The 15,616-nt window shown below is 33.4% G+C and overlaps 1 protein-coding gene across 7 annotated transcripts; it reads right to left on the bottom strand.

The window, feature by feature from the left end:
• Positions 1–476: 476 nt before the first annotated feature.
• On the bottom strand, positions 477–15,277 carry LOC121121081 (uncharacterized). Of its 7 annotated transcripts, none has more exons than XM_040715952.2 (7): positions 14,209–15,087; positions 8,801–9,263; positions 4,918–5,252; positions 3,814–4,265; positions 3,395–3,748; positions 3,230–3,334; positions 477–3,161 (listed from the first exon to the last, which is right to left on the bottom strand). In XM_040715952.2, the coding sequence occupies exons 2-7, from the start codon at positions 9,184–9,186 to the stop codon at positions 2,589–2,591; spliced, it is 2,205 nt and encodes a 734-aa protein (XP_040571886.1). In that variant the 5' UTR covers positions 9,187–9,263; positions 14,209–15,087; the 3' UTR covers positions 477–2,588. The 7 variants fall into 7 exon arrangements, with proteins under 7 accessions (XP_040571886.1, XP_071745601.1, XP_040571884.1 ...); XM_071889500.1 differs by having other exon boundaries at positions 8,801–9,548; positions 14,209–14,684; XM_040715950.2 differs by lacking the exon at positions 14,209–15,087 and adding an exon at positions 9,793–9,907.
• Between the last annotated feature and the right edge of the window lie 339 nt (positions 15,278–15,616).

Here is a 15,616-nt window from a genome sequence, read left to right as displayed (position 1 = left end):
CCATGCCTATAAAAAAATATTGACCCATTAAAGATTAAGAACTAGCAAGATTACCTGGCAATGCTGGTGTTTAAAATATTGCAATTAAAATTATACAATGATCTTAGTATAATATAGCTAGATATGTTCTCCATATTATTTTTATTTAATATGAATGACAGGTTGAGCCTCTAAGGTATACAGCACGAAGTCAATAATAACTTAACCCGAGACAAACTTTGCTTAGTCTAGATTAGTATTACGTATATTTCCTAAAAAAATAAATCCCGTTTTTAATGTATTATGGTGCTATTTCTTCTTAACTCAAAAATGGTCTCACAAGTAACGATCTGTGACACGTAGGCAAAAATTAATTGCAGATATTTTGTAATAATTGCTCATCATATAACAGCTTGAATAACTACATAACGATGAATAACAAGAGCAAATTCCCAATATATGTATGACGTATGCATGTAAATAAAAGTTTTAAAAAATCCGTTGAATAGATAATTTATTTCTCACATAATTTAAAAAAAAAGTATTTACAAGAACTATTTTATTTTGTAATAATAACATAGCTATTTTAATCATATTTTTTATACATATATTTTTTTATTACGTTTTTCTATTCTAAAAAATACTTTAAACAAAAAAAAATCAAATCAGTCTTAAATCTTATCATTTTCACTTGTTTTTTTTTCTTTTACAATAAAAAAAAACACACACATTTTGTTCAGTCTTATAAGTTATCAAATTAATACAGCTAAGAAAACGGAATATATATATATATATATATATATTTATGTATGTATGTATATATAGAATTATGAAGACAAAAAAATAGAATATTAACATATAATACATATAAGTATGTATTTCTTATACGGTCTGGAGGAAATAAGAAGAAGAAGAAAGAGAACCAACAATGATTTAAAAATATAAAAAAAAATCGTAGAGGATACACAAAAAATGGGAGGAGATATTTTGATTAACAAACATGAGGAACTTTTACTTAATTCCCCAGTTTTTTCAACAACAAACACACTAAAAATATAGGTGATGATCAATAAATAATAGAAATAGTGAGACACAGAAATTAATGATTATACAAAGATACGGAAAGATTTGGAAGGGGTTATTTGGGGGTATACATACCTATGTTCATATTTACTTATATACTTTGAATTAATAATTTTTTTTTGTAAAAAAAAAAATCGTTTTTTCTCTTGTGACAGAGGTAGTGCTTGTATAGTGTGTACAGCAAATTTTCAACTTTTTTGGAAAACAAAATAATAAAATAAATATCTGAAGAAAAAAAAATACATTTTATCTCTTATAATAACACAAGGTCCTCCCAAAATAAATTACAGTATACATACACATAATATACCCTCTTTGTAATAATAACTAACTTTCTCTCTCCAATTATGGGCACAGTCTGTTTAAAAATAAATGAATATATATATATATATATAGGTATATACGAAACAACCCCCCTATTAGATCAACTCTGCAATAAATCTGTTGTTAATCTTCTTCACCAGGCTTTCAAAGGGACACACAGAACAGCAAAAAAAAAAAACGTATTTAATGTATTATTATTTTTTTTTGTACAAGGTCCTGATTGATTTAAATTGCAGAATTAATCAAAACTGAATGTAAAATAATTGCCTCATATAAATATATATATATATATATACATACATAATATTCGACTAGTAAATTGATAATAATAATTAATAACCACATCGAAATTACAACACAAACACATAGATATTGTGTATACTTGATAGAGTATGGTCGACTTTATTGGTTTAAGTTACAACGTTCTCACAATCATGATCAAGTTCACAGTTGCGGAGTCAATATATACATATATATATTAATTCTCCTATCAGGGGGGGAGGGGATGGTTTAAAAAAAATAATATATATATAATAGTAATCAGTCTTATTAAGGATTCCCATGAATAGCACGTTATTATTTTATTAGTAATAGTAGTCATAGTTAAGTCTTATTTTGTTAGAGAGGTTTTTGCTTTTTGAATATGTATATAAATGACAAAATATATGGATCAGTTTTAATTTTATTTACAAACTGTTCGAATGAATATATATATTTGTATATATAGGGATTTTTGGAGTGTTAATAATAAAAGTGTAGGAGATGCACCAAAAATCAGCGTATTTTGTCTCTCCGAATTAAAAAGATAACACATGTTTTACTTTGTATTTAAGGAAGGAGGAACCATGTACGATTAACAAAATTCAGTCTTATAATTTGAATTTCTTTTTTTAAATTGCAGAAATGTATATATATATATATATATATACATATAAATTAAATAATGATAATAAATTATCTAATAATAACAATATTGAAAATCAGTCTTAGAAAGTTTACATAGATCAGTCTTATTTTTCTCATTTCTTGTCTTATTTTTTTTTTTAATATGTTACGGGGAAATTACTTATAAAAGGTTTTTATAAGTATTTTTGTTCCATAGTGATAATTTGTAGTTTGATATAATGAACATATACGTAACAAACACTTTTTATAAGGAATGTTATATTAAGTTGCAAGAATGATATCGTACTGGGCCTTTTTTAATTGGGACTTCTATTCCCATCACACTCATCCTTCACTTCTACTCGACGATCTAATCCGTTTTCAGCGGATTTTTCAGCTGCAGATGCGACTGCAGCAGCAGTTAGCAAAGCTTGAAGATGGTGCTCTTGGCTTACTTTGCGTTTGCGTGGAGGTAATAAATTATCTGCGGTTTCTGATGGGGATTTTGATGGAGAGAGGGGTATATCATCCGAGTAGCCTCGATTGCTATCTCCCACAATACTATTACCGCCACCGCCAGTACCTAATCGACGTAAATCTGCCATAAATTGAGCACGGATCTCTCCTGATGTTGTTACGCCATTCGATTCTTGATCATTTGAAGATGATTCGTTTTCTCCAGAGCTAGGGCTTTGCGGTGCAGATCCTTCCGATGATCGTTTCACAGCATTTATAGGAGAATTGGAACTTTCAGGTCTCATCATATCTGAAGAACTTCTATTGTTTGCATTTGCTAGCATGTTACTTAAATTTATGGGACTTATTCCGTGCTTTCCTTCGCCTCCGCCATTTCCTTCTGCCTCTTTCATTTTTTCCATAATATTCAACATCTAAGAAAATCAAATAAATCAGGAAATTATAAGAATGATAAATTTATTCTTGTTGGTCGATTACTTACATAAGACGGAAATGTTGGGGCTACCATGGAGGGTCTACCGGTATCAATGTCAGAGTCATTCATATCTTCGTTATCCTTTAAGTCTTTGTACGTATCAGAAATTGACTAAAGAAAAAATTCATTTTTTTATTGAAATACTTGTATAATATTTATTAAGATACATACGCTAAGTGAGGGAAATGATGCTGGATATTGTGGCATAGATTTCCGTTGCATTTGTCTTCCAGTTGTGATTCCCATTTTCTTAACTTTGTCATATAAGGTGCGTGAAGGTACACCAAATTTCCGCGAAGCCTGTAATGCTGACATACCTTTCCTTACTTCATCAATCGCCGCCATTATATCATTTCTTGTGTATTGTTTATATCTCTTCCATTCCAGTCTTTGATTCGGTACATAATTTGCAATTCCACCTTTTTCATTTGAATGTGATCCACTACTGCCGTTAGTCTGTTGAGACCCTTGTCCTTTTTCATCCATTTCCATACTCTCTGATCTATTCATATTGGATTCAATGGGCTATTAAGAGAGATAAATAGTATTAAACGCCTTCTTGGTCTACAAATAGTAATTAAGTTACTAACCTGGTCGTCTTCCTTTCTTGAATTGTTGTGATGAGGCGAAATGACGGGGTCTTTAGGAGGAGCATGATGTCCACCGGACATTTTCTTCCTTTTATGACCACTTCCCCAGTCGGATCTTCTCTCATTCGGACTTGAGGGACTACTTTCTTTGTTATTAGTCCCTTGTTCAGTAAATAAATTGTGAGCACCAGGGAACATGCCCGAAAGTGGCCAAATAGGTAGACCCGCTGGGCCATACATATTGAATCCACGAACATCCTCTTTGCCATTTCTTTTGACCTCACCATTAACGATGGAGGGGGGAACTCCATTATTATTTTTATTTCCATCATTTTCAGTAGGGGCTACCGAGATCAAAGGACGACCCCCCTCCTTGGAACTGTTGAGTAGTTTCTCTCTTTCCTCTTCTACGAGACCCTTCACTTTCAAGAGTTCAGCCACTTTTAGAAGACCTATACAAAATAGCGAAAGTGAAGTTTATGCATAATTGCAGATTTTTATTTTTTCTACTTTTAATAAGTATATATAACTGGGTCAATATGCAAAAGGGGGACGCTGCAATAGGAGGAGAAGGCGGGCAACTTTTGCTTCCCCCTATTATCCCCTTCTTTTAGAGTTTTGCAGCTTTTAATATCTTTTTTTCTTATAAATATGGAAGAGGGGGGTAACTTTAACCTAGTTTCTTTTTCTTATTTGTTCTTTCCCTTTCCCTTCAATTCGCATCTTAAATTTTTCAGGATAAATCTGCACTAGCAGAGCAAGCAAGAGAAGAAGAGCTGTAGTATTAGTTGTAGTCGAATATTAGTTTAGTGGGGGAGGGGGAAATGTCATTGCTCTCTTTCTCTTTCTTTTTCAACTCCCTCTAGCAGTTCTATATATCTAACTATAGTAGTACTATTTATTCCCTTAGCAAAAAATAAAATATAAAAAGGGAAAAAGTTTTTTCATGGGAGCCGAGTAGTCGTCGTTCTAGTATAAAAAAAATATATCCCCCTCTTTCCCGAAATAAATTATATAATTATTATTACATCTGTTGAAATGGCTGCTGCTGTTATTGTTATTATTATTAGGCTAAGAGTATAAGATAAGAGATGATAAAATTACCGGGTAGTTCCTCTTGAGCGACATTGACTTCTCCTTTGTACATATAATCCAGAATGGCCCGGATTTCATTGTATTTGATGTCTTTAAGAAAAACAATGGGATGTTCGCAAGTGTTTTCCATGAACAAAGTTTGGAAATAAGAGGAGCAAGCGGACAAAATCATTTTATGGCATTTAATGGAGGAGCCATCGCAGGCAAGGGTGACGTCGCAAAAGGCTTCCGTTTGTAGGAGATGATCAAAGACCGAGAGGAGGTTATTTCTATGATTGTTCCATCGGAGACAGAATACTTGAGATAGAGGGTCCATCTTGGCGATCGACAATTGAGGTAGTAAGCTGGAAATGAAGAAGGGATCATTAATAATACTGATATCACAAACAACGTCAGGCTAGACATGTTTATGTTTTTATTATTTATAAGGTTAGGATGGATGATATTTAATGCTATAAATATATATATATTAAGACAGTCTTCTAAATAACCCCTTTTCCTGTTAGTGGCTGTGGAGCCTATTCATCAGGTAACTTTCACCCCCACATAAAATAAAACCAGTTTAAAAACCTTCAACTCAACGCACAAAAAAAAACAAAAAACTATCGAACCAACTCTTTACTCACTTCATTATATCAGATAAATAAAAGTTCGGCATATTACTAATAAACACTCATGTTCTCTTCACTCAACTCAGACTGAAAAAGTACATTCAACTCTTGGATTGCAAATAAAAAATATAAAAAAGAAGTAGTATTAAATCTCCTTTCCTTCAAAGCCTGCGTAAAAGGGAGTATGTACTTCTTCGGGGGAGAGAGTACGAAACTGCAACCCCCTCTTTTCCGCTGCTCCTGTACTATGTCTATGTTAAATGTACATGTGAAGCCTAGCCTTTTTCATTAGGAGTTTCTCTCTCTTTTTTCCACCTTCTACTAACACTCTGAGAGATACATATTTTGTTAAATGTTAAGCAATGTATAAAAGACAGATTCATAGAAAAAAACACTGCATAATCTTAAGTTCCCCCCCCCCACACAACATTCATGCAACGTTGCTTAAAATAGCAGTACGCAAAAAAGTGAATTCGCGTCAAAATAATTGCAAATTCACTTTTGTACTCTTGCCTCACTCTCTCTCTCTCTCTCTCTTTTCTTTTCCTCTACTCCATATATACGGGGTCTAAAGAGTACAAAGTAAAATAACAAAAAAAGCAGACCCGTTATTTATTAAAAATATTTGCGCGGCTGAATTGCAGAAGAGGCAGATTGGCAGTAGCGAAAAAAGGGAGGAGGAGAAAAAGTAGGAAAGAAGAAGGGAAGGAAGGGAAAAAAGAGAAGGGGGGGGGGACATACAAAAAGGTCGTCGACATCAACTTGAAAATTGATAAATTAATTAATCCTAGTACATACTATGTGCTGGCTATATAGTATGATTAGTGATGTAATGGAAGGAGTGAGAATTGTCGTTAACTGTCGTTGTTACACAACACACTATAACTAATACTAGTACACTTATAGTAAGTAGTTAGTATATGAAGTGCATTCTAACTTCAGAACCTCTACCAACAAAGCACGGCTCCAAGATGATTGAAAGGATAACAAATTGATAGAACTAAAAAAATATATAAACACACCAAAGGTTCTATCTAGCCATAACACACACTACTCAGAGACCCACACTTCTTTGCAAACTGAACTTTTTTCACAGTCAATAGCAACCTGAAAGAATTGCATTTTCCAGACAAAAAAATTATTAGCGCGCACGCATTCTCTTGTCTTTTACCACAGCCCAGCAGCCCAAAAAACCAGACGCTTCCTTATTAAGAAGAAGAAGCTGCAAATCCAGGATGCATTCACAAAAAAACTATATAAATACATATATAGTCAGCTAGCAGCAGTAATATTGACGAATAATTTCCTCTTGTTCCAACTTACTTTATAGATACCTACATTAATGCATTTTAATGTATCAAATATTTTTTTTTTACATAATAATAATATAAAGGAAAAGGCAGTTCAGGGCCGTTCAAATTATTTGCATTTCTGGTTCGTTCTCTTTCTTTCTCTTTCCCTCTTCTTTTTCTTTCTTTTTTTCGATAAAAAAAAGAAGAAAAGAGAACAAAAAGTACATATTTATTTGCATTGACGTGTCACAGAGTACAAACACAAGTTTTCATTAAAAGCTGCAAAGAAGGAGTGAGAGGGCAAGATTATATTATTATTATATTAGCTATAAAAGCCAAAACGAGGGAACGTTGAACTGACTGACCATACTAGTTAAAATTAGAAATGTATAGTTAGAAGAAACCCGTTATACCTACTTGTACTACAGGTCAAACATTTCGTAATGAATAATTTTGCCGAACTTTCATTTAAATAATAATAAATATATACATTCTCCCCTCTCTCTCCCCAGAGTCACGGAAATGTTATTATTCCCTTTCAAAATGTGAAAAAAATACAAACACACACACAAGCATAGAAGGACGTTTTACCCCATCGCGCTCTCTTCGCAAACACCCGGTTGGCCTAATTTATTTTTTATATCAAAAGGAAAAGATAATGAAATGTAACAATCATAATAATTCAGGTGCTTTTTCACCTCCACTACTCCTTGCATAGGTACTATGTTGTGTAGTACAACTACCCCCTCCCATCATTTGTGTGTGTTTTTAATCAATCAAGAGAAATTTATAATAAAGTGAGTTATGTACGTACGATAAATACATCATAGAAGGGATAGCTAGAAACCAAAGGAATTAATAACAGTTTTTTTTTAAATTTACTAATTGACGAATTTTTTTATTTATTGCACTGCAGTATTTTTTCCCTTCTCTTCTCTTCTTTTCCCTACTCATACGTCACATATTAGTTATAAATATTGATATAATTACTAAAGAAATTAATCATTTCATTATAAAAATTACTAATTGACGATTTTTTTTATTTTATGAATTGCAGTATTTTTCCCCTTCCCTTCCCCCTCAATCGTCCTTCTTTTTCCTACTCCCTCCCTCCTACGTCACAGAATAGCTATTAATATTATTATTATAGACATCTGCAGCAGAATCATAGCAGAATAAAGAAAAAAGGAAGAGGAAAAGAAGCCATATTGTAATATACGTAGATTGTCTGTATGAGGCCTTCGCTAAGTTACATTATCTATGAAGTACACACTACACGCATAGATTCACTAAATAATAAATGTAAATACATATATACTATGATAATTAAATATCGCATGTCTGGCTAAAATGAACTGAGTCATTCACCTTAGATTTGAAAGCAGCAGCGATATTAGCAGGAGGAGAAGGGAAGAATTGGGGCTTTCTACTTTTTTAGGCTTAAAATATTATTCCTAACTACCCCCTCCCTCCCCCTCCTCTATCTATGGAATGATTTAATTGCAAGTCGTTGCAAAAGGAATGGACTGACTGAGGAGTAGTGTGTGTATGGGGGGTCTTGTTTTTCTCCTTCTACCTCAAGCTATCTAAATTATGAGAAGAGGGGAGACAAATTACATACAAATATGAGGGGAAATCTATTAAAAATTATGTCTTATTCATCAAAGTAATTCATTGCTAAAATAGTCTTCAACCTCTGCCTGACGCAGGGTACTTTCTCCTTCCGTACTATTTTTATGTCGTAGACACAAAACTGGAGTTTTCCCCCTCTTTTTTTTGCAGTTTATTTTGCGTAGTCTGCTGCAAAAAAAAGGAGAGAAGAGGAACCCACGTCGTGATGTAATATTATTTATTCCACTAATGTATGGAAAGGGAAAAGAGAAGGAAGAATTGCAATATTTTGCTTCTTTTTTTTGCGTCGTCTGCCCCTGAATTGCAAATTATAAAAATCAAGAACGCAATGCAATACAGTAAAGAAGAACAACTTACTTTGTGATATGATTCCAAATCAATGGCCACATATTAATTGGTGCACTCCCTGGTAGACCAGGGAGCCCATTGGGTGGGGATCCCGTATTGGGTGAGTTGGAATGACTCATACAGTTGACACTGCCGCCCGCGTTGCCACTATTGTTGCCGTGGTGTTGAGATCCGTGACTGGAGGATGAGTTACTAAGTGAAAGATGATGGTGGTGAGAGGATCCGTGATGCGATCCGGAACTACTGGCATTCCCACCATTGGCACTATTCACACTATTAGGATGTTGCCCATGTGGAGAGGATGCATTGGGACGAGGTAGGTTATTTGCGACAGCATGGAGACCAGGGAGAACAGAGTGTAATGGATGCATTGCGTGGTGATTTAGGCCCAACATCGAAGGCTGAGGTCTTGGTTACTCTCTGCGGTAGTTGTTGATAGCTTGGTTGTTTTAGGTATGACTTGATCAAGAATCTAAGGAGCACTTTTTGATATAATATGTATTGTGATTTATAATAGTATTATTATTTGAGTAGAAGTAGTTCGATGACCCTTCTCTATCTTTTTCTCTCTTTCTTTCTCTTATTCCTCTCAAGCTCTCCTTCTTTCTTTTTTATACTTATCACAACTCGAATATAGTAGTAATAGAAAAAGTGTACAATGTATAAAAATATAAGGTGTACATACTATAAACACACTGCTCACTGCTTTTCTTCTAGACTTGCAGTTACTGCAATATTTTGTTTGCTTCCCTGCTTTCTAAAAAAAAGAAACAAAAACTAAAATAATAAAAACAACAACGGGAAGGAAGAAGAGAAAGAAAATGTTATAAATGTTGTAGTTACATCTATAAACTAAAAAGAAATCACTTCTTTTAAATAATTGAATAAATCAGTTAATGAATAATATAGAATATAAAAAACACACAAATAGCAAAGCAGCACAGCTGAGAAGCGCGAGAGAGAAAAATATGGCCAAGGAATTTGAATTATTGAATTATTACGTGTTATGTAGGTGAAGATTTATGCTGCTGAATGTTTAGATGACTATATATTGTAAATATACATACATATATAGACTTGTACACTCTATAAAGGATACGATCTAAATGCAGCTACAAATTCATAAAAATAATTTGAAGCCTTCATGGCCGAAAAAAAGAAGGAAAATAAAAGGAAATCCGGCGAGCTAAAAGTGCATAACTACTCTATACATATACTATGTATATGTGTATATATTACTTCTTATACTTATTTTTTTCCCTTCGTTGTTCATAATAATATATATATATATATCATATTATAAAATATACTTAAAAACCCCTTAGTACTCCTGCAGGTGGAAACGGGCATGTCTTATGCAGCAGCAGGCCCGTGGGGGTCGGGGAAAATATCATCCTCATCAATATCACCATCACCATTTCTAAGCAGAAGCGTAATACATAATATAATTTCCGTATGACTTGGAAAATAATAATAAAAATAAAAATTGCGGCGCCCACCCAGGCAGGCGGAATTGGCATTATTTGTGGATGGATCCAAGGCTTGAAAATGTACTATGTAGGTAATTTATATCATCAAGTATTATAACTAAGTAAATTCATAAGTAAACTTCCGTCATAGATGGGCTCAACCCCCCCCCCGCTCCTGGATACATCTCCTCCTCCACGTCCAAAGAGAGGGGGGCTAAACAGCCTCTCTCTATCTCTTCTTTGTTAGCCTCCCTTTTTCTCCAAATACTACATAAATATATACAATATATTGTACAGTGCACTGTATTATTTAATCTACGTCTCAGACAAGTAAAATTTATTTATTCTTCTTGTTATTCTATGTCTGACTAATAGTAGATGTACATATATTTTATAATATTATGCCATAGTGGAAAAAGCAGTCGTCAAAATTGAAAATAAGGCAAGGCTCTTACTATCTATCTATCTTGTGTGTTTTTAGTACTACATATATATGTACATTATTTGCTTCCTTCACGACGTAGTGTCTACTTTATACACATTCATATTAATACATACATCATCGATATTACGTGTTTTATAGAATCATTCTTTAAAAAACCTTCTTTGCAATCTCTTTTCCCTATTTTTTTTTCTTCTATTTTGTAGCTACGTCTACCTACCAAATACCCCACTCCACCTCTTCCTCAAAAGGACCATTTCTCTCTTTAAAGGGAAAGGGTTGAATTATGATACACACTACATAATATTACGTATTATAAAGTAAGGTTGGCAGATTGAAAATGTGGGTTCGTGGACCTGACAGTGGTGGTGGTTGCACGCCTGGATAACTTTTTCTTACTTTTTTTTTTATTAGAAGGGGTTGAAAGAAGAAATAAAGAGAAGGTCTTACGTGCCCAAAAATGATTTTCGCCGATGCGGAAGTTATCTGATGGTGCTTATATATATAAAGGTATGGTGTATCTTGGTATTGTTATTATTAGTTGGTAGTTTGTTTTTTTCTTCCATGATTACCTTTCTACCCCATTACTAGGTCAGAGAGATAAAGAGTCGAATATATATATATATACAGTAATACCTTGAGCTACGAGTGCTCCCAACATACGAGTTTTTTTTTTTTTTTTTTTGTTTGAGTTTGAGCTAAAATTTGCATTGAGATACGTCCAATTGAAGGCTGTTTTTTTTACTCACGTCAAACTTTTATGTCAAGCTATTACTGTATTATGTAAAATAGATACCGACATATTTTTTTTAATCTTCTGTAACTAATTTCTGGGGAGGGTGCAAAAAAAAAAAAGAACAAAAAAAAACGGGAAAAGGGCATTGCCATGTACAATATAAAAACATACATTGCCTCTAAAATAATCATAATAAGGTTATTGAACAGAAAGGCATAGAGTTGTTGACCTAATGTATACATGCATGTATGTTCATACGACGACATGGAAGCTACTATTATGAGCTTGTGGTGCTGAAAATCTGCTTCTTTGCTATTAGATCCACATTCATGCATATAGATAGTTCTTCTAATAATAAGTAAATACAATAATAATGCCAGTTTTCAATGCCAAATCCGCCTTTTCTATCTTTCTTAATGATTCGTTCCTTCTTCCCTCTTCGTCTTCTTCTTGTTCGCCAAGAAGACAGAGTTCGTACTGTACATACTATGTGAGTACATATAAGTAAATACATTCCTTGCTTCTGCACTGAAGGAAATCCTTGAATATTTTGTAATATTATTATAAAATTTGTGAATTCCAATTTATTTTATTTCGCCTTCAAAAATACATACATAATTATGTATTGGATAGCATAAAATATGTGTGTTTGCTAGTCTCTTGTGCCTACATAGTAGTGGGTTGCTGTTCTTTTTGTTGTAGTTTGATACGGAACTAAATACTTCTATACTAACATTGGTATAGAGGTAATTGACGTGGGTTCGTTCCTCCGCTAAAACATTCTAAACACATCCAAAAATTATTATCATACATTGGGACTACGCATATTAATTATGGGCATTATTTTTTTACCTATTTGTATAGTGGTATTGCACATTTATTCAAATAAAACTATTTCCCGGGGAAGAATGGTCTAAATCCAAAACAAATTATCCCTACGGCAGTATATACCAGGAGAGCATGATAAAAATCGACTTAAATATAAAATACATTTTTAATTAAAGAAAGACATTAAGAAATCCAATTTGTATTCTTTAAAAAAAAGAAAAACAAGAAACCCCCTTCTCCCTTATTCCAAGAGTCCTCTATTTAAGAAATCAAAATAAGGGTAGCCCTAGCCACATGTCAAAGGTCATTCTAGTGGAAGTTTCATGCTCAAAATCATTTATGTAAGTTCATTTTAATCTGAAGGAAGTCAAATGAACTCGGACTTGGTAGATATCAAAGAGAGTTTTATTCAATATTTTCATACAGGGACATTAATTTGAACTTGGTTTCCGCAATAAAAGCCTCCAAGCGAGGCCAAATATCGCGTACTCATCTAAAATGTAGCTGCAACTCATTTTCTTTCTTTTCTTATTCATAGATAACTTGAGGTCGTCAATGTTGCTGTAGCGGACTCGGCAGGCTTTGGACTCCACATGCCATCAGATGTAGTCGTCTATCGGGTTGAGGTACAGAAGTTAATTAAGAAGACTTCTATAACTCTCCATACGGAATTGTTAATGCTTTTGAGTCAAGAAGGACAGCTCTTGAACTTCACTTCTCTATGCCTTTACATCTTTGACACGGTATATGAGTCTAAAGACTTCTTTTTTGCAAACTCGTCATAGACTTGGCCTAAACAAATCAAAATTGCTATCATCAACCTTCTTGTTTCCACCTCCGAACAAAAGTAATATATATTTGTTTGCAATATCCCTTTTGAAAGTTAATAACAACAGCTCTACAGTGAAAGAGAAGGTGCAAGACTTATTCACTACACGGTATATATAAATACATAACTAAATATGATGTGGAAAATGATAGGAAAAAAGAGTGGGGATGTGAGACCGTTAGGAGGAGCATCACAAGGATCCGTTACTCATCAACATATGCATCGAATCATGTGTGCAAAACAAGGTCAGATTCATAAAAAGTCATATACCTCATAAAAGTACACAGTAGATGGGAAAACAAGGACAAGGAGAAGTAGTAACTGAATATTATATACTTAATATTTATGACTCTTTCTATATTATTGTATTATTATGTATGCAGTACGTAACTACGTCATCCATAAAAATATGTATGCATGTAAAATGTTGTATCTCTCAACCTAGGGAAATTTATTTTTAATTATTTTTAATCGAATTAGTCTATATTTATAAATTAAGTAGATATTATTTACTGACCAAACTTACTGATTTGAGTTACATTTATTATATCTATGCCTACTACCCTCTACCGAGCAAAAATAGCAATAATTAAGCGAGAGAGAAGAATAGATAATACATATAATAGCAGAATGAATTAGTAGAATTTCTAGTTTTATGTATGAAAATCTGGATTTTCAGAGCAAATAATGAAAGCGAGTGGAGCAAAGAAAAGTTCTCTGCAAATTTTTGCAGAGGAAAATGAAGAAGAAGAAAGGACCAATGGGATTTATCCTTGAAACCGACTAAAGTATAAACTAATGTACAAAGTTTTTTTTAAACGGCCTGGGAAGAAATATTCTTTGTTTTTTTCTTTTTTTATAAGTTCACATTTATTATTTCTGCTGGGACTTTTTTTGCGTAATTTAAAAATATACATATATTTTGCAGAAAGCTTCAAGATTTCTCTTTCAACTCAAAGGAAAGAGAAAGCTGTAGGAAACCATTATTTTAGTATATGAGTAATGATCATTATTATTATTATTTAACAAACTTACTACATCATGCTAATTGGCTTTCCTCCTACTTCCTATTCGTACCCCCCATAAATACATTTACATAGAATATGACCCTACCTATTCAGTGCCCTTTTGTAGTCTTCTTCAAGTGTCTCCAAGTATATTAAATCTAAGTCTAAGTCATTATCATTGTAGCTGGATGGCTCAGAGTGAAGGGAGTTAAACCGATGCCTCCTGCGCCGATCTGGGGAAAAGATATATGAGGACTCTCGAAATGATGAAGCTCTAGCTGCTCCAGGCTCTGAGTTAGAGTAGCCGGATGAGGAGAGAGAGTCACAAGACCCACGAGGATAATGGGTTGGATGCCCTCCACCTAAGAATAGACCACTTTGATGTCGTTGTAGCTGACAAACTTCCATTTCAACTACATACAATATTTTTTTTACACAATCACACTTTTTAATTTGGTTTGGTTTTTTTTCTAATTATTATGTATAGTACATGTACTAATAAAACTGATTCTTCGTTTATTAAACTACGTATAATTCCTTCCTTTCCCGTTCCCTTTTGCGAAGGTGTACGGGTTTAAACTGAACCTTGCAAAAAATAATAAAGAGTATAAAAAAATTGGCCTCATTCAAAGAATATTTAATTTCGGCATCGGCCACTCTTTCTCTCTTTCTTTTTCTCTCTTATTGAACTAGTGCCTCTGCTTTTTTGCGCTTCCTCTTCTCTGCAAATTCACTCTCACTATTTTTTTTTTTTTCATTTTTTGTTGTTGTTTTTGTTGTTCAAGTATAATATATAGTATGTAAGTTAGTCGATAGTAGTAGTATTGTGATATTCTGCCAGCGCAGGGAGAGAGGCTCTCTCTTGTTTTGACGCAAAAAAGTTGGCAAAAACAATAACTAGAAAAATAATTGATTTTACTGCAGAAAACATGGAAAAAGCAGAGTGAGGGGAGGGGGGGGGGGCAAACAATTACCAACTAACTACAAGTCGTATACAACGCATCACTCTTATATACATATACCAAATGGAAGCTGCGAGAGATTGATAAGAGAATCACGTTGTCACAATTTGACAGGGGACTGTCAATTCATAATTTCATTGACCGGAAATGACGAACTCTTATAGATAAAAAAAGGAGCAACAGTGCCTTCACTCTCCTTTCCTTCCTATCACTAATTCTCATATTATTATTATCCGTCGCCATTTGCAAATTGCGCAAAACCCTTTTTATACAAAATGAATTGCGTTTTAATTTTTATAATTATTTTTTGCTTTGAATTTGTAGCTTGAAAAAAGGCCTTAGCTGGCTTGCAAGAGAAAGCTTCTTTTTTTTTTCTCTTCTCTTCCCTTCCTCATTAAGCTGGTTCTTGTTTTTCAAGGCGATTAAATCAAAATGGCTTGAAAAATATTGTAGAGTAAGTGAGAGTGATGACGTCATTCGCAAATGACGTCAGAAAGAAAGAAAAAGAGAAAAAAAATCCCAGGCAGGAGCATTCATTGAATCCTATTATAT

Source organism: Lepeophtheirus salmonis, chromosome 6, assembly GCF_016086655.4.
Source record: "Lepeophtheirus salmonis chromosome 6, UVic_Lsal_1.4, whole genome shotgun sequence".
Lineage (NCBI taxonomy): Eukaryota > Metazoa > Arthropoda > Copepoda > Siphonostomatoida > Caligidae > Lepeophtheirus > Lepeophtheirus salmonis.
This window is presented reverse-complemented; position numbering and strand designations above follow the sequence as displayed.